Consider the following 23,519-nt stretch of genomic DNA (forward strand, 5'->3'; position numbering starts at 1 on the left):
TTCCCACAGTAACTACTGCCTGACTTATGAACCCCTTACTCATACCAGTGATTAGTTAATTCCACAAATAGCTCCACTGACTGCAATGGGATCACATTTAATTATGACTGCATCAATGTAAAAGATTTCCAGCCCTTTAGGACTAACACAGATAGTGCTCTGAGATAATCGTAACAGCAGTACTCCCAGAGGTTGTGATCATCAGACTTTTTTGCTGCTTCTGCTCATGTGAACAATAAGCCACTGCACCACAGACAAGTGGCAAAATGTTACTATTGCAAGCTGTGCTAAGCCTGCATTTGGTTTTTTCCATTGTTATCTTCCTACAAAGAGCTCTCTGCCTTTCTGATGCTTGTATTCTACCATAAAAGCAGTATTTTAAGCTCTAGGGTGCAAGGATTTTCTCAATTTTACACTGTCTCACTTGGTGGGGTTCCGAGTTTTGCACCTCTGCCCACTATTTGCACTTACAAATAATTAACAGATTATACAGAAAAGGTATTTATGTGCTATTTATGTACCACAGCAATGTCTTCAGGCCTCAGCTGAGCTAGGGGCCTCCTTCCATTAGACACTGTAAGGATATATAATGTACTTTTGATTCCCCTCACTGTTACCTGCTTCTTCCCAAAGGGCTATATTGTGAGTTTCTTACATGGATGCAGTTAAAACCACATGTGATCTCACTGCAGTCAATGACATTATTTGTGAGATTAACTAATCATCGCTGTGGAAAAACGCTCATGTTCAGGTCTACAGATAATGAAGACAAAAGGGGAAAAAGGCATTTCAGTGCAGGGACTACAGTCCTACGCAGAGCAGCAGTCATAGGCCAGGACTGGAAACAGGTGCTCATGCATCAAGCAAGCCCTCCTGAGGCCACCAAGTGGGTCTAGGGATAAATCTGCATATAGACCACAGGGTTACCCATTTCCCTAGGGCTCCTTATGCTAGTGTCCCAGGGACAGATTTCCCTGGTAAGCTTTTGTCTGCATGCTACAAAGCTTTCTTTTTTGAGAACTGCTATGTAATAACCTAAAATAGCCTGCTCCATCCATCCTGTGTGCAGCTGGGCAGAGTTCCTTCATAATATCTGTCATGCCTAAAAATATTCCTGTTATGAAAATAGAGACAGAGATACTATGTCTGTTTTCGTGTGCTATGCCTGTGTGTTTAGTGTACGTGTAAGTGCATGTGGACTAAGTCTGAAGGTAAGCTTCCTTATCCATGCAACATGAGTGCTGTACTGAAGAATTATCTAAAACAGTCAGTTTCGTGAATAAGGGCGTGATATTTATTTCAGAGTATTTGTCTATAGCTCTACTGCTGCACTACAAATACATCTAAACCAAAGCAAACAATACGTATAGCAGGGCAGGGAATACCTCTGACTTCTAGACTTGCTCAACTTGCAAATTTGTGGGTAGTGCTGCTCACAGTAATACTTTGCAGGGGTGAGAGAGAGAAAAATACAACCAGGAATGAGGCAGGCTAAGCCTCACGAGTGAGATGAGGTATAGTATTTGAATGTTTCCAAGGAAAGAAACTAAAGGACAGCGCAAAGTAGGCAAGATGTGCTTTGACTTGTTTGTAGAGGATGATAGTGATGAGGACCATAGTGACAAAGCAGAAAGGCGGGAGGTGTTTTAGATCATATGTGGTTTTCCTCCTTTGAAAGTTTTAAGTCATAGAAAAAGCCCGTAGAGGAATCAGATATGGCCATACAGAAACAGGAACCAATGAAACAAATTAAGTTTCGGGGTAGAGGAAAACCCTATTAGTTGAGTGTTTCTCACAGCTTTTTTCCTTTCTTTCTTTCTATTTGAATGGTGATGTGTTCAGCTTCATAAAAGCGGCAAACCCTGCAACTGGGCCTGCCTAGCTTAGGTGTTTTAAAGTGCAAGGGGAAGCAAAAACATGCAAGCGCCAACACCTGCTGAGTTTAGAACAGAAAGAAATAAGAGAAAGGATGAAGCAAAGAAAATTCCCAGGTTGTCTCCAGTTCCCTCTGAACCTAGTTCAGGTCAGCACTCTTGCTAGCTATACCACAAGATACAAGTTCCAGTAGGATGCCCAGATTCTATGAAAGGATGGATATTTCTCACAAGTGCTATCTTTACATCAGGTTACTGTTGCTTTGAAACCTTCTTTGCTTCATAGTTTCTACAGTTCTACAACTGGTATCTCTGTGTACGCGTCCTCTGTGACTGCTGAAAACTACTTCTTAATTCCCTGAAGGGAGAGACATAGGCAGATGAGGCAGCACTTTCCTGCCCAGTTCTGCACAGCAGAACCAGTAACCCTTCCAAAAAGACTGCCATTTACCCCCCTGAATTTCCTGATTTAGTGCAAACTCATATTCATATATAAAATTAACATTTTAAAAGGATTTCTAAAGTCTGTGTCATAGACTATAAAATTATTTGGCACATGCAGAGGAATTTAGGTACTTTCAGGTTAAAACAGTTTAAAACAGTTTTGGCAAAATAAAGAAAACTAGAAGCAGTAATAAAAAGCCCAAATCCCTGAGAGTACACAACATGTCCTTCCCCATGCAGGAGGCTGCAACAAGTGTGTTGATAGGCAACATTAGATATGCAAGGATGAAGTAAAAAAAAAAAAAAAAAGCCTGAGGGTTGCAAAGTAAATATTTGGGTATATTAGCTAACTGTTTGTGGGTGTTTTGTGCTTTTAAATTTGTTTGTATTAATGCCCGAGTCCAACTCACCTTCCAAAAAAAGATAACTGAAATGATGTCTCCTGCCCACAGTCATCTCCTCCATCAATATTTTTGCTTATCTCTCTTCTCACGTTTCATGTTGTTTCAAGCAGCTCTTTAGCAAGCCACAAAAATGTTAGCTATCCAGCTAGGTTTAAGTAGACCCCAGCTGAACTAAATACTCCACACAGGCATACTATCTCTCTTTTCCATTTCTTGGTTAGTCCTCTTCGGATCTGCTACACGTAGATCAAGTCTTTAAAATGTTTAGTGAAGAGACCATGCATTACAGAAACTATTGCTTTCACAGTGCTGTGTTTCTATAGTAACCATCTTATTAAAGCACTGCAGCCATCTGCTTTAAATATTAACTTCACAAGACCATCAGGACTAGCTTAAAACAATATCACATGTTCATTAAATATTAAAACTAGAAACAAAAGGAGGGAACTACAGGAGAGAGCTTTTTCCTGTTCCTTCAATCTAATCTTTAAAAAAAACCCCAACACTGGTTTGCTCTTTTTAGATAATTTAACAGTTCATGCCACTGCTTTAGAAAGAACTGTTAAAGTTACCACACTAGCTGCTGGTGGCATAAACTACAACTGGGTGTTGCAAAAACAAACAAATGAAGAAAATAGCCTCTTGGGGTAGGTGGTCATTTTGTATATGTTCCTCCTAATAACATATTTTCTTGACCCTGTTTTTGTAGCAGTACTCTCAGACGTACTGTGGCAGTCTTTAGAGGGAGCAGACAGGGAAACAGCCAGCAGAAGCTGAGAAGTGCCACACTGGAGCAAACAACTGTCTGTTTTTATCATAGTCTGCTAAAGGGCAGATGCCTCAGAGAAAGGTATAAACACTCAGTAATGCATTCAGCCAACCTCCAGCTTACAGCCAAACCCATGAGACTTAAAACCCCCTACAGATTCTATCCTAAGGAGCAAGAGCCTAGACGTTGTGCTAATTTACAGAAATGCCTGCTGCTTACAGAGAAGAACCTGCATCAGCAACAGGTTGTAACAGCAAGGTCCTTAGATTAAGCCCACCCAATCATATTTGTTTCCTTTCAGCAGTTTGAAATATGTTGGCTGTTACTTCTTCAAATACTCTCTTTCTTCAAACTGTGCTAGAGAGCCAAAGGTAAGCTCCTGAGAGCCCGTCTCTGCCTTTAACATATGGTATCTAGCTGACCCTCCAATGTTATTTTCACTGTGCTGTGCTTCCTGTTCCCTCTTTCTGTGCTGCCTGTTTTGAGGCCCTGACCCAGCACAGGCTGTTGTATTTGGAGTCAGAATACATGGGAACACTCATAATTTGCAAATTTCATCTGAAAACTTCACTGGAACAAGAGGAGGAGAATTCAGATCTTCCCATGGCAAAACCACGCACCTCTGGCACTGCAGCTCAAGACACATCTTTTCTAGTGTTTTTCATTCTCTCAAACACACTTCTATCTCCATCCACTACAGCTTAACAAAACCGTACATACTACTAAGATTACATACTGTATTGCATCTGTTTTTCCCACTTCTCTTTACTGCTGCATTGAGCAAGTGCCTATGCTAAGCTGTTCATGATATTGTCCAGATCTTCTTCTGTGGGAGAGAACTCTTTGCATTATGCATGGAATAGCAGCAGTGTGCCCAGGTAACACAGACATGGTCCTCGTCCAAGAAATTCACAGTCTAGTGGATCACCAGACCCTCACAAAAATGTGTGATTACTTATTTTAAGATTCCCCCGGTATGCATTTCCTCCTCCCTGATGACACCAACTTCTCTGTTTTCACACGCTAGCTTTTTTTTCTGAAGTTCTTCTGGGGTTTCTCATATTGGTAACCCAAGGGCAATGTCTCAGAAGGCAGGACCAATTGTGAGCACAAACACTGAATGAGGAACAGCAGTTCCCAGAGTTACAGTGAATATCAAGCTGAAGAGTTGATGTTAATCCTTTTGAGAAAAAGGCAAGTTTTGCACATGCTATAGTCCTGTTTGTGTGGCTTTGTCAGGCATTAAGTTACCTTTCTTCTCAGCCTTGGCAAGGCTTCGGCTGGAATGCAGTATCTGTCCAAAAAGAAAAAAGTTGGTCAAAATGAGAAGACTTGGAAGAATACAGAATCTCCACTAGCACAGGTCTTCTAGAGCAGATTATCCAAGTAGTTGTCAAAAGTGACAGTTATGATTTATCTGGCTTGGGAGAAGATGGATTAAATGGTCTCTTCCATGGTTATTTCATACAACTTTGAGGAATAACTTGTCCATCTTTCTCACTGCTGTGCACTGGTACAGGGAAACTCCCTGATGAGAATTTTCCTGGACAAGGGTGCAAGCAAACCTGCACAGGCCATAAGGGGCTCACAAAGGGAAGACACTGACCGCTCTTTCCCCCCAAATTAAACAAACCCCAGTTTTCCACATCAGAACTTTACACCAGAGCACGACATTCTTTTTCATGGAGTTTCATGGTATTTGCCATGCTTGAGACACCCATTCTCTCCACGCTCGTGGACCTACGGCAAGGAAAAATAATTAGGAAAAAAAAAGCTGCCAGGATAGTGGAACATAAGTAGAAGAGAAGGACTGATTTCTGCTGCTTCTAGTGTATCTCTATCGAATTCATAAATCAGCGTTTCTGCTGTTTGCCTGTTCCATAATAAAGGCTGTTTTCTTCACTGATGTATAATTTGGCTTCTAGAAATGGGGGTTTCATTGTATTTTGAAGGTTTGGAGGTTGGTCATGGCCAAAGACAGGCTGGCGGGCAAAGCACAGTAGTGTTTCTTGTAGTACTGAAAGACATGGGAAGAAACATCAGCACCTCACTGGTTTAATCCTGTGAACATGAAGAAGAGCCATTGCTGGCATGGCTCAGCCAACTTTTAATTTTTTGACCTTTATAACGTGGCATTTTCTTGCTTTCCTAAGAACATCTCTGGGCATTTTTCCCTGTACATCCCCCAGTACTGTAGAAATCTAAAATACTCCTTGTTCCTTTCATTGTTTTTGTTCTCTTTTGCACACATGGTAGTTCTTGTGACTCTCGAATTAATAGGACTTGTTTTGTTTTTTAAGTAGGGTGATGGGAAGCATTTGCTGCCTGTGGTTTGTGCTGAGCAGGTATTCTGCAGGCCTGTTGCATGTTCCTACCTTGCCTTTGAGTTCTGTGGGCAGTTGTTAATGTAACTTAATGTATTGTCCAGCAGGTGTTCTGTATGTTTTCTTCTCTGTGCACAAAAAGAATAAGCAGTTGGTCTGTTAAGGAACTATGTTCTGCTGAGAAAGCAATGAGTAAGAGAGACAGAGGAACAATGTGGTCCCTGTCTGTCTCCCTCCCGGGTCAGGGAGTCCTCCCGCTGCCTCGTTCAGTGCTGCAAATTTTGGTAGTGCAATTCAGATCCCATCCAAGATTCCCAGCTCCAAGAGACTTCAATGAAAAGTCCCTCAGGTAAATACCACAGGCGCTGTTTCATTTCTTCTCCATTTCCCCCTGCTTTTTTGGTACATTGGCTTTTGAAGGGGCAGGGGGGAGAAAGGAATTGGCAGAAAATGATAAATTGGTGAGTAATCTCTCGTGCGCTCTCACACACACATGTGGCAGAGAAAGCTATGGCTGGGGATAGTTGTTTATTATGCCAAGGGATTCTTTTCCCCATGCACTGACATGATTATTGATTGACATACGTTCTAAGTATAAGAAAAATCAAAAGTTCCAAGTCTGTTCTCTGGTAGTTGGGTAAAACTCTTTAGTAAGAATTGCACCCATGCATCTGAAGACATAATTAAACGTTAGGTGTGCCATTCACTGAACTAGTTAAACAAGATTTCCATTACTTTTTTACCTAGAGGACAAACCCACGACAGAGTCTGTATTTATTTTGAGATACTCATCTAAACTGACACAATGGTGGTATTCACCCTGTAGCATACAATGGTAATCTTACACTATTTGCTTCCATCTTGCCCCAACTAAAAGCACTGAATAAAATAATCTTCATCATAAGCAGCATTTCTTTCCTTATATTCTCTTCATTGGGTGTCTAAAAGAAGCTCTTCGTATAATGTAAGAAAATATCATAAACGGTAACAATAAGAAGATTCTGCGAGTCAAAGATGCACCAGACACAGAATTTGTGTGTCTGTATAGATCTTACACTGGTCAAGTTAAATGTACTGGTAAAGCCTACAGACATCATAAATACTAATAAACCAGTCCTTGTAAAACCTCAGTACTTTCTGATTCAGAACATTTTAAAAAGCACTTCAGGGTTTCTGGAGAAAGACTCCAGAAGATGTACAGTGATGTATCCAGGAAAAAAGCTATATGCATTTAGAGAAGATTTCATGGTAAGGCTCTAGTTCTCCTTTCTCCAAGTCTGCCCATACTTGTACAGTTTCACAGTAAGGTGGATTTGCTTTCCTCAGGCAGGAGAAATGCCACAAAGAACTCTTAAAATAGGAACACAGCAGTGACCTATTTTCAGTACTTCCATTCTTATTTCTAAGTCTATTATATACAGTGTAATGAACATTCAGCAGTGAAAAGACATCAATAACTGACGCAAGCACATTTGCTCACGTTCCGAATGCAACATTAAAAATCAGCTAGGAGACTGGACAAAACCAGCGATGGGTCAGAGGCTGACCTGCAGAGCACTTCACCTGCTCAGGTTAGAGCTATCCGACCACATGAAATGAGTTGGTGACCAGGCCAGAGTGGACACATGTCAGCCTCTCTTGTTTTATTTTGTTTACATAGTGAAAAAAACACTGCAGGAGCTTTGACAACTTTAATGCATGGCTACCATGGGTATGGATGGAAAAGGCAAAGACTATGGACTTTTTGAAAAGTTTTATTCAGTAATGGGATTGAATCACATTGGAGAAGAGGCACAGAGAAGCTTGCAGTGTATCTTTCCTAAGGGTGTTGTCATTATGATATTTACAAACACTGAGATGTGTCATAGTAACTAATATAAAATAGAACTACCATCTTTCTACCGTCTCATCTGCTTCTGAAAGGTCAATCTTTCTATTTGGGAGGGGAAAAAAATCCTTCACCATTTAGTAGGCTTTTGCAAAGCTGGGACTAAACTCTTTGATTCCAAAAGTAAAAACTGGAAGTGATTTATTAACAAGCATGGCTTATTTTTGCTAGTTTAGCAGCTTTTTCAAGAAAGCTCTGTTTATCTTTGGCAGCCACTCACAGTTATGTAGCCTGTGTTCCTCCACATACGTGTATTTCTGAGAAAACTTCAAGAATGCTAGAATCTGTCAAAAACTAATCATCTGACCACGTACTTCCATTTTACAATAAACTACTAACTTCTAGGAAGGAACTGCTTTAGAGTAATTTGGTGTACAATACAAACGTCTTTGAAGAACTTCAAAGGTAAGGAAGGGACACTTCAATTTTTTTAAAGTAGACATCTACTGTGTCCAAAAGTGATTTTAAAAAAAATATATATATGAAGACAGAATGTGGACATTTGACAGTTGAGCATACAATGCCTGGTTTGCTAAAGGGGTGTTTGAGCTCTGCATTTTTTCTCTAAAGGCCCATGTCAAAAAAACAAGTCAGCTGTACAGTGGTATTAATATTTTGTAGATGGAGGTGTGTCATTTGAAACTACTAAGGCATCTTTTTCCTAAATGGATGGTCACAATCTGACTACAAAGCATTCATTAGTGCCCGAGTGCAAGTGTTAATAAAGGAATAAAAAAGGAACTGTCAATCAGGAACCACAGGATCATGCAGTGTTCTTTTCTTTTAGCCAAAGTAAGCCAGCTTTGCAGTTCCTTCCTGCTTTGAAAATTTTGTGTACTTTCTGAGTCAGTTCAACACAGAAACAGCCTTATGGTGCCGAAGAACAGTCACTTCTATCCCTGAGTTGCTGAATCACTTACCCACTGCTCCTGCTAGTTAATAGTAGCTATTTTTAGTTTACGGTGGAAAACTCTCATGGTGGCAATGATATTTCAAAACAGTTTGGGAGCAAAATCATCTGCCTCAAACGTCTGATGTGCTCTCGGAGCCTGTGTTCGGTACGAGCGCCTCGCTATTCACTCCCAGCACTGGCAATCTAGGTCACCCTTGCGCGCGGGATGCGGCATTCGCTGGCTCTTTCATAACTGCCCGTAAGAGTTCTGGGGTCATGTTTGTAAACACTGCTGCCATGTGCGCGTAAGCACGTGGCGAGACACCAGCATGACCTGGAGTGCCGAGCGGCGAAGGTAAACCTTGGCGCCAGCGTCGATGTCACTAAGCCAACTAGCACCAACTCTCTCGCTGGCGCGTGCCCCTCACAACCCCATGAAATGCTGCGGCGGGTTATTTGAAGGGCAAAAGGGAACCTTTTTCCTCTACGTGGCACACATGGATGTGTGCTAATGTTGACGGCATCCAGGCAGGTTCCTTCTCTCAGCCATAAGCAAATGGCAGCGCTGAATTTTTCTCAAGAAAAATAAAACTCATTTCTGCCCTAAGTCACTGAAATTGGAGCCAGCGTGGTCCCACAACACAATGCAAAAACTATGGCTATTAGGAAAAAGAATTGTATAAGGGCACGTTGCCAAAGTTTCCAAAATGACTTCAAAGACAGATAACCGAGACTTCGTGTCTGTAATAGCTTTTTGCTGGCTTTGCACTGATGAAATTAAGACCACGTTTCGGGTGTTTGAGGAAGTAACTCCTAAATTATTTCTGTTTATCGGTAGAGGTTGCACAAAGCTAGATATGGCCAGTACAAACAAAAGTCACAAGTCTTTCATTTCCTCTTAACAAGAAACTAGCAGATACAGCCACCCAAAGCCTATGGAAAGTTTCATCTCACCCTGGCCACGCACTTTATATGCCTCAAGAAAAAAAAAAAAAGTGGGAGTGGGGAACAGTCTGTGGTCACCATCCCTCCCTCCTATACCAGTTCTGTTTCAAGTGCAGCTGTAAGTCTCATTTGCTTTGACCTTTGCTGGGAAAGCTGAGAATAGGACAAAGAGTTAAAGTGTTACCAGTCCCTGCTGAGTCTGCACTTCTTGGCCAGGCAAGCCAGAGAGGCGGCTGGAAGAGTGTGTACGTACAGCAGAGGGTAAGCGGGAGGGGGCACCGGGAGGGAGAGTAAAACAAAAGGGGAAAAATAAATAGTGCACACCCCAAAACAAAACAGGGGAACAAGTACAGAAAAATGCTTGTCTTTGAAGAACACGAACTTTTCTGTTTGTTTCCCTCCATGTAGTTATATCTTGTTATCTGAACTCAAGGTACAGTAGATATATGAGTCCTTGAACTCTGAACTCGTGAGGAGAGCAGCAAAAAGCAAGTCAATACAATTTTAGCTGAGTGGCTGGAAAGAAGCATGCTTTGTCTTTTTGTGCCTCAGCTATGGGAGGCCATTTAATGGAGCAACACACAGCTGTTCAAACCTCCTTGCTGTATGCCAATGGCCTGCTAAAACAAAGCAAACCAAGGCAGTCTTCTCCCAGTGATAATGCAACTGTGGTTTCAAATACTAGCTGGTCCAAGCTACTTGTGTTTCGTTGAGACCCGTCTCTTAAACCTGGAGAAAAAGTGTTCCCGGTTTGTTAGCGGGAAATTAAAAAAACGTGCCCATTCATTTCCACAGGCTTTCTGAAATCCTGCCCTACTGTAAATATTACCCAATTCCCTAACAGCGTCTCTGGAAAGCAGAAAAATACCTTCCTTGCTGTTGTGTGTATGTCTAGCTAGCGCTCTCCAGAGCTACTGTTCTATCGAGCAATAAAGTTTCTATTTTTGACTCACCATGGACGACCTTGCTCTAAACCCTTGGCCTGAATATTGCTTAAATGTGAAATGAGCAAACCCGAATGAGCTAGCAGACTCCGCCAGCCTGTCGTAGCCCTGCCTTTGGCCACAATTGCTACGAGCAGCCGCGAACACGGGTGAAAAACAGGGGCTCTCCCAAACTGTGCGAGGGGAGCTCGGCCCCGCAGCGTGGCATCCTCTCGCCTCAGGGACACCCGGCAGGGTGTTTGTAAACAGCGCGGCCACGTGCACGAGAGCCATGTGGGGACTCGGCCGGCCAAACCTCCAAACTGCCACGGGGAGAGGAGCAACTGGGGGAAGCAAGCCCAAATGCTCCCGCTCCATCATTTTCCACAGCAATTTGCAGCACTATCGGATCTCTAAACATGGCAGAGAAAAATCCATCTGTCCTTCACGGTCAACTGCCTCTGTCAGCATCCAGAGACGCTACATGAGCTAAATTACCCATCAGATTTTATTTCCAAATGCATTTCATCATGGATTGTATCACGAGTCTGTGAATGTGCTGAAGTTACTTAGGGTAGGCTCTCGGTTAAATGCACTGCGTACCAAACTAGGCAGGCTGAGCTCTGACTACCCCCAGCAAAGGAACTCCCAAAGACCAGAAAGAGACATTAAAATTTACCGTCTACAATTCAGGTCTAGGAAATAACAGTTGACTGTTGCACAGAAAGCTATGAATGCTGCTAAGGTTGTGTCGCCTGCACAGGTTTGTGCATGCCATCCTCAGCAAAGAGATTTCTCACAACAAATTAAAGTTGGTTTGGTTTTTTTTTGTTTTGTTTTTCCCCTTTGAGGTCTGCTACCAAGTATGATGTCAGCATGAGGGTTCATGAACCCAGACAAACCTTTAATTGATAAAATAGATCAAAATGGGAGTAGCATGGTAGGTTGGAGCTGATGTACGGGATCAGTTTGCAGACTGTGGGAAATCTTGCCTGAATGAAGGGGAGGATCAAGGGTATTAAAGGTTAATAGGAGTTATTGGAGTACCTACTTATTGAAATGGCATTACACAACTCTGTTTCACACACTGCAATTAACTGACACAACATACTAGTTTAATTATAATTATCTCATTGTGAGATTTTGCTTATTTATTTGGAGGTACATGGAGACATCTGCAGTGCCAGTAAAACTGAGATAACATCCTTTCCTGCACCCTTTCTCACTTGGAGTGGAGGGTTTCAACAGTGCTGCAGTCAAAGCAGTGCACAAAAAGCCGTCCTCTTCCCTGAGGAGATAAACAACAGTATTTAATTTGCTGGGTTGTTTTGAATGAGCACTGCTGGTTTAAAGGTCCAAAGGCTTGTGCAGCAAAAAAAAACAAAAAAAAGAAGAATATGTTATCAATCAACAGAAAATGCTACTGAAAACCAACTTCTGAAAAAAAGTGAAAAGCTACTTGTTTCTGAGTCTAGTTTCTGTTTCTTAAAATTGATACTTCTGTTATCTTAGTAAGCAGAGAAAACTATCTGTAAACCTCTGAATGAGCAGGAAGGAGGGTATCATGGGTAAAGCACTGGGGCTTAGGAGATATGGGTTCAGTTCCCAGCTATACCACAGCTTTCCTGTATGTCTTTTAGGGTTAAAAAAAAAAAAAAAAAAAAAAAAAAAAAAAAGCACTGAAATGAATGGCTCCAGCAGGGTTTGTACCACATTGCGTGATCTGTGTGTGCTTTGGCTCTCAGTTGTTGCTTATTAATTTTGTACCCTTTCTCTTACTCTTTGCATGTTTTGCCTGCTTATTCATATAAGCACCCTAAGGAAAAGACTGCAGCAATGCTGGTTAGAAACTCCTCTTACACACTCACACAGACACACACACAGAGCAGGTAGCAATAGCAGCTTTGCTTTATTTACTGCAAATATTTATTTTTTTGGAAGGGAGCTGCCTGCCTCTGCTTTGCGTTATAAACAAGAGTTACTAACACTCTGGCCCCTTGTGTGCTGCCAGACCCCTTTTCTCTGTCTCCTTTACTGAATTAAACAGCAAAAGGGAACAAAATGGCTTATGTTTGCACAGCCCCAAGCACAGTGGGATTCTGTTTCATGGCTGGGATATGAGGTGCCTCCTAACGTGCAATAATTAATTTCATTCTATCCACTCTCCTTATATTTAGAAGCATCAGCGTTGCCATCCTGAATTAGACTCATGCTCCAGCTTGTCCAACAAAATATCTCCAACCAGCTAGCAGCAGTTGTTTCCACAAAAAGTAGCTATTCAGTAGGTAGTTACAGACTCGCACTTCCAGAGGCAAAACTTCTCTCCAATCCATCAGCTAGAGTTTATATTTTATAGCAAAAAACATGTTAACTTGCAACTGCTTTGAAAAGTTTGGGGGTTTTGTTTTGGGTTTTTTTTTAAGTAAAAATTAGGTTTTAGCTTCTATACCTGCCTCTAAGTCTTTCCATCCATTTCCTCTCCCTCCCTGCTCAAAGAAGAAAATATACCCCCAAAACTACTTTTCTTTTTTTCAGTTGCTACAAAGTATGTGACTGACTAGATGCCTCACTCTTGCAAGTGTCTCTACATAGGCAGACTTGTTACAGCTCTGAGAGGAAGGAAAATGAATAGGGCTTTCTGAAAATGGCAAGGGCTGCCACCAGTTTGCAGGATCACAAGTCAGCTGACAGCACTGGGGGGGAAAAAAAGCCATCTATACCTAACGTATTGTCAACTGCACAACATAGGCAGAGTGGAAAAATACATAGAAATCTGTGTTTTCCTACCTGGTCTTTCATTACTTAGGCACTACACATAGCAACAGAGCGAAAGAAAATAGATCAGCACATTTCTTAATTTTCCTACTACTTTCTCACACCTACAAAAGCTTCTTCTCTGCATTAAGGATTACAGGGAAGCAGAAAATTACAGGTCCAAACTTACTTAAAGAGAACAAATGTTCTGTGGAAGGTATGGAGAACACCACAGAAACAGCAGAGAACTAAAAGGCTGTATTTTTCTTTTTTGTGCATTTTTCATGTTTATAAACATCAAAAGTGCCTTTCCCTATTTGGTCAATATTTTCACTTGCTCCTGGGTATGCGACATGTACACATACTTCAGACCTTTTGGGGCAGACAAACTTGAAAGCAAACAGACAAGCAAGCAAAGGAGTGCAGTGGGAACAAAAAGTTGGTCATTTGAAAAGAAAATATGTTAAAGTCTGTAATATATACACACAGGTGCACCCCCACTTCTCCAGATCCTAGGGAGAGGCGAGTCCAATGTATTTTCCAGCTTTCATATGTTCTCTTTCAGGCATAAATTGCATTCCTTTTATTAAGCTATACATGCACTTTAATCTTCAGGGAAATATCTCACTTCTGTGAACTTTACTAACTCTGGGGGAAGGGAAGCAACTCCTGCTTTACTACAACAATTCATTTTCCTCATTTTACCATAAGCAGGACAGCAATGCTACTTGCAGACAAGAGGAAATATGCAATCATTCTTTTCTCCTTTTTGCTTACATAAGAGCTGAAAGAGTTTTGTGTCCTTTGGCAAGTACAAAAATTGTATAACTTCAAAGTATGTGACTTCAAACACAAGTGAAGTAGCACGGAAAGAACAAACACATTAAACAAAGATGAAAAAAAGTATCAGGGGCATGAAATGGGGGTGAGTGCTGCACGAACAGTTGTTGTCTCTCATGCTAAGGGACAAATATGGAAAGTTATTAAAAGACACTCAAGTTGAGGGCAAAACTCTCCTGTCAGCATCAGGCCGAGGGTTAACGTTTACCCTTGATCTCTTTAACAGCACTAGAAGTGGCAAGAGAAGGAACAAATAGTCAGTGCAAACTCAGAAATGCCTTTGTCACATATTCTGTCATGTATTCTTTTTTCTTGCTTGCTACCTTCTGCTACCCAGCTGCTGCAAGAGTAATGGGAACTTCAGGTCAAAAAGAAGTCAGAGAAGAAAACCAAAGGAGGTGAAGAGCTTAGTGAAACAGAAGCAGGTTCTGGATGTGACCCAAATAATTGTCTTGCAAATGAGAAGAGAGGCGAGAAAGAAACCACTGGAGTGTAATAACAAAAATACAGTGATTGTAATCAACATTAACATAAAATGGAAGCAACCAATGTGAACATACAACTAACAGCAGAAGTCATGTATAACAAGATCTGCGTGCTGGCCTTCATATTCTATTGCATGATGGTGAATACCATGACTCATCTAGACAAATGCAGAATATAGAAGAGACACTTGTACCAACTGCTTCCTCCCAACAAGGAAAAACTAGTTCTTAGGATTCATTTTGTAAAGCAAGCGATGTGCTTTGCACACCATCCCAAGTGCTTGCTGCAAAACTGCATGAGAAAGTCTGAAAAATGTGCATGGGACTGGAAAATAATGTTTCTGGATGAGGAGCAGAACCTCTGCTAATAAGGTCCCACAGTGCACACAGGGCATAGGCTTCAAGTATCCTGGGAGACCAGAACCTGTCTGACAGCTTTGGTTTAGGTCCACAGGGGAGGGTACGAAACACATTGTCAGTTGGGTGCTTCTGACCAGCTACAAAGTATTTTCATCTGTGCTTCCTGAAACCATCTTGGCAAGACAACCCCAATAATTGCCACCACCTCTCCCTCCTCCTTTTTTTTTTTTTTTTTTTAAACAACAGATTGGTGGCACTATTCGTTTGGTTGAGTAAATGCAGAAATCTCCACCAAGCTTCTTATGTCTAATGGAGATCCAAAACTTGCCTTGCAGTGGTATTAGCTTTTGTAACAGCAACACCTCTTTGTGTCAACATGTCTCATTAAGTAATAAAGACTTTCAGCTATTTGATTTTACTTATAAAGTTAGTACGATTCATGATTTCTTTTTTGTTCTTTTAAAAGGGAATTGTTCTAGTATTCTAACAGGCAGTGAGTCATGCCTAATTAAGGAAAAAATATATAACCATTTACAGTGGGATTCTTGTATTGCAAAGAGCTGTTTTGTCATGAAGGCTTTCAGGATTGAATTCCTTATGAATTTTTTAAAAAGGGGGGGGGGGGGGGGGGGCAGGCAAATAATTTGAAACGAAACCTTTGCAACAATTCCCTTAAGCCCCGTCTCATACTTGGGGTCAGTCCGTTCCAAGCAAATGCGTCGACACAGCCCAGATTGCGCTCGAGTGGGGGGAAAAAAACAGTGGCATCTGACAAAGGAACCAACAATCTAGAATGCAACACAGATGCAGAAAGCTCAGCCAAAACCCAAACTACGATATGTTTTCTTAAACTCCGCACTTTTTATTTCTTTCCCCCTCCTCCACCACCCGTGAGGACCAGGGACATTCCTAGAACTCTGTCCTCACTGTCTGCGTCAAGGCAGCTGCCGAGGATGCTGGGACACTGTTTGTAAACACTCTAACCACGTGTGTGCAACCACATGGAGAGTCATCGTCCTGACCTAAACATCTACCCACTTGGTAAGCTAGGGTATTACTGCAGTGGAGCCAAATCCTTTTCCAACACGATGTGACTTAAAGCAGTTCACGCCAGGACATTGGAAGACAAAGCTTGGAGTGTTTATGCATTATTAGAAAGGAGATTAAGCAGAGAAGTTGTTTAAATTTTAGTCATTGAAATATAAGTTTAAGGATAGGGTAGCTCATGTAAAGAATGAAGAAGTCATTATCCTCTTTATAAGTCTGCAAAAAATTCAGCTTAAACCTGGAAACTTCTCCCCCATGCATACACCTGGTGAAACCAATATTCATATGCTGGGAACCCATGTGGAATATATTTGAGGTTAGACGTGATGCTGTAGAACACATTAAGATATTACACATTGTCTAAATTGCATCATAGTAATTAATCAGAAAGTGCTGAGGCTACTGCCATGTACCCATGGAAGACACTTCCAAGAAGTACTTGGTTATTTAGCTATTCCTGGTTATCTTAGCTATCTAACCACTCACCTGCTCACTTCTTTGCTACTTCTTTGAAACTGACTTAAAAGATATGCTGTACTTGATCAGGATTAAAATGCTGAATTTTCCCTTCTTGCTGAACTTGAGCACAGAACAAGCCTATTCCTTTACATACTGCAATAGAAATGCTGCCTTTATTTTTATTTATTTTTTTTCAATAAGAGGAAAAAAACTACACACACCAAGAATTAGGTCAAACTGAAGCCTCAATACTGCAAGCCTTTATTTATTTGTAAGAATAATCCTATTGGGGTTTCTTGCCATATGTATGCTACAAGGCAACAACACTTCAACTTGGAATCCATACCTCCACAGAAAACTTTGTTTTTGAAGGATAGGATGAATTTTGTTCAGGTTGCTAAGATGATTCAGCTCTCTGGAAGGTGTTTAACAGAGATGAACAAGCCTGCTTGAAAAGATATACAGGAATCTAAATCTTTATGGCTTTTAATTGTTAAAGTGTTTTTCAAAGCATAGCAACTTTCTTTAAATTGCCCCCAGATTCAAAGTCTTTTACCATGAACTAGTGGAACACTCTTTCTGATCCTTTTACGAGGTAGGGCATTTTTTTTTTCTTCAGTTCAAGAACAGTGTGAGATACATCAGAAGTTAAAACCAGTTAGCTGTTCTTCTTATTTCTCAAACCCTGTTTTTCTCTACCTTCCTTCTGTTATTCCCTGCTACGTAATGCGAGGCATATTCCCAATATTTTAATCCAAACAACTTTTTTGGGTCGGTCATCAGCTGTCCTTGGGATTAGTCCAGCTGATGCTGGAGATTCAGAATTCTATTCCTTAACCCCACCGCCTCTGTCTCCACCCACTGAGCAATTCTTGGGAAAATGGGTGATTTTTAAATATTTTTTTTTTTTTTTTTTTTTTTTTTTTAAGAGACTTGTATACCTTAAGGGAAGGCAGAAGTGACTTCTTTTCAATGGGTGACTGAGAAGATGATTGCTCATGGTACTTTCCATTTGTAACATTTTATTATCTAGGATATTGGGATGATCTATGCAAATTGAACATGCAAGCAGTGAGGATCTGAAAGTGTAGCAACCAGAACTATGGCAACTTTGTTACTAGTTACTTGTTCAGTGTTCAAAAGGATAGTTTTTCTGCAGAATATCATTAAATGAGTAAGAAAGTATTCACTGCCTTATGGAGTATGGGATCAGAATAATGCTACAAGTGTGACTGATTCATATAATTCCCTTTTTGGCTTTCAGCCATGATGCAGTCATATGCTTTATCTCTGTTCAGACTACAGCTTTTTTTTTTTTTTTTAATAATGAATCATAGTACATCCCACTCCATTTCAGAACCAGCACATTGCCTTTCAAAATGATGTCACAACACTCACTGCTGCTGGCTGACTGCCTTAACAGCAATCAGAGAGCTGGACTAAATAAATACTGTATATTATTTGGCAAAATCATTTGTGGTTGTGTTCTCCAGCACAGTTTCCAAGATAACCACCAACTCTATTTGAAACTTGGCAACTTTGTCCCACCACTTTCAGGCTCCAGTCGTGAAGCTGGCTTACAGATGCTGCTACCACGCTTAGAGCTACTGTGTGGCAGTCAAGTGAGAGAGGTAGAAGGTTCACTCTCTGTGACAAGCCAAATTTGACAGCTCATCTGAAATTCCACCTTGAAAAATGGACAATTTTTTAAAAAGAACCTTATTTGGCTCCTGTAGAAACACGAGACGCATCTTCCACTCAGAACGAAATGGAGCAAGGGATTTAAAGCCACTTCTTAGGCACCACACTGAGAAAACAACTCTACTGCCCATGCAAGTAACTTAGAAATGAAGCATTCCCCATAATCCCAAGCAGTCAGTAACATTAGTCCAACCCAAACTTCATGTTTTTCAACACGCAAGCAGCAGATTTGTTCCAAAACATGGCGAATTGTTTGGGGTGGGGGGGGGGGGGGGGGGTGTTTGTTTGTTTGTTTTTTCTTTAGGGCCATCTGGCTGTTGCTAGTATTTAAAGGAACTGTATGGGAGATGGAGTCCCAGCAGCATCTGAAGTGCTTGGAGCAAGAGAGAATGGTCCCTTCCAACTCCAGCAGCTGAAGCCCCTGTTCCAGCAGCAACTGCAGGGTCTCCCGATTCTGCATGCAGAAACCAAATCCTTTACAACCTCCTATTTCTGTTACCCAGTGCAGCACTAGTGCCAACAAGAGACCTTGGAAATCTGTCTGTCATAATAACTCCTCAGCGGGTACACGTTTCTTGTTCTTTAAACAATGTTGACATGCCAAAGTCTAGGACCACGCGCACTATATCAAAACAATACCAGTTTCCCTGGCTAAAGGCCAGGAATCAGCACAATGCCAAAGTCCTCATTAAAAGCCTTACTACAAGCAGTGATAGTTCGGCAAATTTGGGAGCCTCAGTGTCTTCCATTCAACCTTTTCTTCTTTTGAAGGTTTGTTAATAATTAGTTCCGAAATGGGCAATACAAAACCGCTTTCTGAGGTTCCCTGGATGCGTTCGCAAAGCTTTTTGATGTTGCTTCCCAAAGTGAAACGAACTATTTTCACTGAAAGATGACTTTTGAGTTCTTCTTTTCATGTCAACAGCAGTTTAGTCCCACCTCCCAAGCACTGTTATTTTTCACATCTTTGCCCTCTCTTTTTTTCCTCCTCCCTACACCCTGGTTGCTAGATTTAAATGTTTTCTGACTTCACTGGCAGGGTTCATACTATGCTTTCCATGACACTGAGCAAGAGAGACAAAATATTGCCCAACAGTGATTTATTTACGTTGGTTCCAAATTGTTGTTTTTCTGCAGGATAATATCCAGGATGTGTACATTCTTTCAAAGTGTTAACAGCAGCAGATCTGGCAGACCAAAAATTCTTGACTTGCTAGATTTACCGATGTTGTCAAGACACAACGGACTTAAATATAATAGAAATAATATTATTTGGGAGCAGGAAAAGAAATACATAAAACTGTCTTAATGCAGATGAAGCAAAATAGTATCAGTGTTTGTATCCAGTTTTATCTGAGTCTTTTGAAAAAAAGTCATATTTAGCAGCTGAGAACTGAAGCGTCAAAGGACAGCAGCAACCAAAGTGACGTGTGTTTGAGAGAGAAGGAGCAGAAAGAAGTAGTGTTTCTGTATGACAGTCTATTATAAACTGTTACCTGACCATTGCTACTCACGGGCCTTTAGCAACGATGTACAAATGGTAATCTATATAGAAACTGCAGAGGCTTACCGTTACTTGGAGGAGTGCAAGAAATTAATTGTGAGGTGACCAGGAAAAGAAAAAAAACACACCAAGAACGAAAGAAGTTTTGGGAAAAGCAACAGTAGTTGAGGGGCAAGGAGCCCTAAGGGCTCAGAGAGATGTGCTCATTTTCTGTAGCTACTGGTAAAAGGAACCAATACGTTCACCACACACCACTTAAGGAAATTTGTCTAACTCCCAAAAGATAAGAGAAGGAATGATTTATAATCTACAGTCAGCCTGCCACGCCGAGGTTGTCTCTTAGAAGGACACTGCATGTACCACAGTGTTGGTTTTGCCAATTTTTATTCAGTCAGATCCCCCTCTAACTCGAGTTTATACATTACTCTTGACCATTAACATCTCCCTGTTGAATATCTTCGACAACCAACCACGTCCTGTTTTGCACTTTACAACCTCCAGAGAAAGTGCCATAGTGGAATACACATGCAGATACACAAGTGAATATACATGTTACTACACTCACCCCCTGCTGCAGTAAGTCAACCTTCCATTAACATGCAAATAGAATGGCCTCATTAGCCGACAAACAACACCCACTGACCTGCTTTCACTAGGGACAGTATCTCCTCATCTCTGAAACTCCTAAACTTCACATTCAAAAAAGAAAAAAACCACACAACTATGCTGAACTGATATTCAGAGCTGCTGATCACTGCTGAAAGCCTGAACATTTGCATGCCGCTCATCATGGAAAACAAATCTTGTGACGAGATCTTTGGTTGCAACATTTCGATGGAAGCACGCTAGACCACATCACTTCTCCCTTCACCTCACTCTCCGAGAAGGAAAATTACTTAGCAGAAAAGGGTCTGCTAAATTTCCAAGGTTCAAACCGCGACCCGAAAAGCGTCCTTTCAACTAAGGGCACGAAAGTGACTGCTAGTGTCCAAGGGGGTGATTTAACGCCAATAAATGCCACGATGCGAGCACACAGTGCCGCGCGTCCGATTTACAAATCTGGTAAGGTTGTTGCTCTTGTCTGTCATCTGGCGGGGAACAAGTCCGACCTCGCCGAAAGCGTCATTTTAGGGGAACATGCACGAGAAAGTAATTTTTTTTTTTTTTTTTTCCTCCTTCCCGTGGCCACATTGTGCAAGTGGCCCCGACGGCAGGATTTAGCAACGCGGACAAAACGCGCGTGTAGATTGCATAGAAAAAGGAAGGCCTGGCAACGAGCGCACCCCCCCCACCCGCACGCACTTCTCCCTCGCCCCCCAGGACCGGGTTTCGCTCCTGCCCCCCCTCGCCCGCCCCAAACTCCGCAAGCCAAGCCGCTCCCCCCCCCCCCCCTCCCCGTTTCCCCGGGGCTGCGCCCGCCTTTGTGTCCACCCGGGGCCGGGGAGCGGCACAAAGCCGGGGCCCGCCGCCGCCGCCCCGGTCCCCCGGCCGCGCTTTGCGCGGGGGCGGCCCGGGAAGCCGGGAGGAGGGGGGGGGGGGGGGGCGGTGAAAGGCCGGTCCCCGCGGGGCGCAGCGCCGCCCGGGGCGCGGCGGAGGGGCGAGCGGGGCAGCCCCGCGGCGGAGGAGGGGGGGGGGGGCTCCCGCCGCCGTCCCCGTCCCCCCCGCCGCCGCCTCGCAGACAAAGGCGCGGGGAGGGGCGGCGAGGCAAAGTTGGGGGCCGGCCCCGCGGGGAGGGGGCGGCGGGGGGCCCGCGGCGCCCCCCGCCGCCTCTGTCAGTCAGCCATGTTGGGGGAGCCGCGGCGGCGCCCACCCCCAGCCGGCACCCAGCGGCGCGGCGCGACGCGACCCCGCGACACACCCCGTGGGGGTGAGGGGGAACCGTGGGGAAGGCGGCCGGTGCGGGGAACCCGCTCTGACCTCTGCCGCGTCCCTCAGCCTTGCCGACATCCAGCACGCACAGCCGGGCGCCGCGCTCCCCGCTCCTACAGGGCCGCCATCTTGCTTCCTTCTGCTCCTTGACGAAAGCGGCCGGGCCCCCCGCATCAATATGCACGCGGCGCCCTGACGTCGGCGCCCGCCCCGCGCGCCGCACCGCCCCGCGCGCGCAGCAGCCCCCCCCCCCCCCCCCATCCTCCTCCTCCTCCTCCTCCTCCACGCGGCGCCCTGCGCCCCCCCCCCCCCCCCGCGCGTGCGGGGGCGCCCCCGTCCCAGTCCCGACCGCGGCCCCGCCTGGGGCTTTTATTTTTTTTTTTTTTTTCCGGCTGCTGCCGCTTTTTGGCCTTTGGAGGTTTTTGGGTTTTTTTTTTTTTTTTTTCCCGTCCCCCCCCCCCCCCCCCCCCATCTTTTACCCTCCCGTCCCCTTTTCGGCTTTCGCCTCTCGCTGCGCCCCGTTTTGCGCCCCGAGTTGCGCGGGAGCTGGTGGGTCCGTGGGGCACCGCGGGGTGCAGGGGGCCGCCCGGCAGCGTGTCGTGGCGGAGCGGGGCCCCTTATAGCCCTCCCGAGCTCAGGGGTTATCGCTCTCCACGGGAGAAACGGTTTCGCGCCCACCGGCGTGGCTGCCGGTCTCAGCCCCACGGCTCCCGGGAGCCGGGTTTGGTCCCTTCCCGGCCCGCTGGCCCTCGATGGTTGCCGCTGCCGTCCCCTCCGTACGCCGTCCCGCTTCCCCGCCGCGGGAGCCAGAGCCTTTCCAGCGTTGCGGGGAGCAAAAATAAGAGTATGCAAAAACCACCCCTGTGGGAACCGGCGATGGGGTTTCAACACCGCCGAAACGCCGGCCCCGAGTCCTCGGGGCTGGACCGACCCGGTGGCCTCCCCGCTACCGTGCCATCCCCTGCTGCGCAAACTAGAGCAGCCTTCGGGCTGCTCTACTCCGGCCTGCCCGGGAGGTGTTGCGGGACCGGGGAGGGGGGGATTTTAGGAGAGCCTTAGCTTCCCAGCCAGACCTTCTCCCACCCACGGATGTGTCCTTCACCTCGGGGGTGGTCTGCAGGTGCTGTGCTCATCAGCGGCGCCCGGGAGAAGCCGAAGCCCCAGCTGTCCCCGGCGCCGGGAAGGCAGGCTGGTGAGAAAGGGCTTTAGCAAGATGCCAAATCCGGTGCGCTTGATGCAGATGAGAGTGATTTCTAGGAAGTTCGGGTCGTCACTGAGTAATTTGTTTTTCACATCACAGGTTGTTCTCTGGGTTTTGGTTTTACTTTAATTTCTGTAAAACGTTTGAGAAGCAGACTGGAGGTAAAAGGTTGCCCTTACAACTTGCGAAAACAGCGCCGTGCTGACGGCAGTGTCGCTCCTGTAGCCGTGCCGGGCAGCTCGCTCTCCCCAGCCCTCGGAAAGGTGCTGGCCTGGCCAGCTCTATCCCGTAGGGAAATCCATGGGGTTTTCTAGACAAAGGTCTTTGTGTTTGCTTCTGCAGAACTGACTTCAGCAGCGCCTCATGCAGCCTAAACCTGTGCAAATAAGCTCAGTCTCTGTCTCTTTTTGGAAGAGTAAATGACGCAAAGAACGGTCAAGGTCTGTCTCAATTGTGCCAGATTTTTTGTGCTTTCACAGCGCTTGCTTGATTTCCAGCAGGCTTTAATCAGGATTTCAAACTCTTTTTAAGTCTGCCTATTTGCTAAAGCCTAGGTCTGGTTTTTTCCCCTGGTGCGGCACATCCAGCTGACATTACCAGGAACGAGCACGCTCGACCTCTTAGCGGGCGCAAAGTGGTGCCTCGTCCCCGAGCCTCTCTTACAGCACCCGCAGAGACACCTCCGTCCTCTGCACCATCCCGGTCTGCCTGACCAGGCAGGGATCGGCCAGGCCTCTCTCTCCGGGCTTTTCTCCAGTATTTGCATCGCGCTGGGTGAGCTGACGCTCCTTCGCGTGGCTCGGATCCCTCCCGTGCCCGTGCGCCCTTTGCGGCTG

The 23,519-nt window shown here is 44.2% G+C and overlaps 1 protein-coding gene across 2 annotated transcripts in view; it reads right to left on the reverse strand.

The window, feature by feature from the left end:
* The window catches only part of TET2 (tet methylcytosine dioxygenase 2), a 75,383-nt gene extending 53,727 nt beyond the window's left edge, over positions 1-21,656 (reverse strand). The window contains exons 1-2 of one of the 2 annotated variants that reach the window (XM_049815545.1): positions 21,531-21,656; positions 4,743-4,785 (exon numbers count right to left, since the gene is read on the reverse strand). Coding sequence is in view for 1 of the 2 variants with exons in the window: in XM_049815544.1 (XP_049671501.1) it covers positions 21,531-21,656 (126 nt within the window). In the remaining variant the exon portion in view is untranslated. The remainder of the gene's footprint in view (positions 1-4,742; positions 4,786-21,530) is intronic. The other variant, XM_049815544.1, reaches the window with a different exon arrangement.
* Positions 21,657-23,519: the final 1,863 nt, after the last annotated feature.

The sequence above is a fragment of the Accipiter gentilis genome, chromosome 12 (genome assembly GCF_929443795.1).
Source record: "Accipiter gentilis chromosome 12, bAccGen1.1, whole genome shotgun sequence".
Classification (NCBI taxonomy): Eukaryota; Metazoa; Chordata; class Aves; order Accipitriformes; family Accipitridae; genus Astur; species Astur gentilis.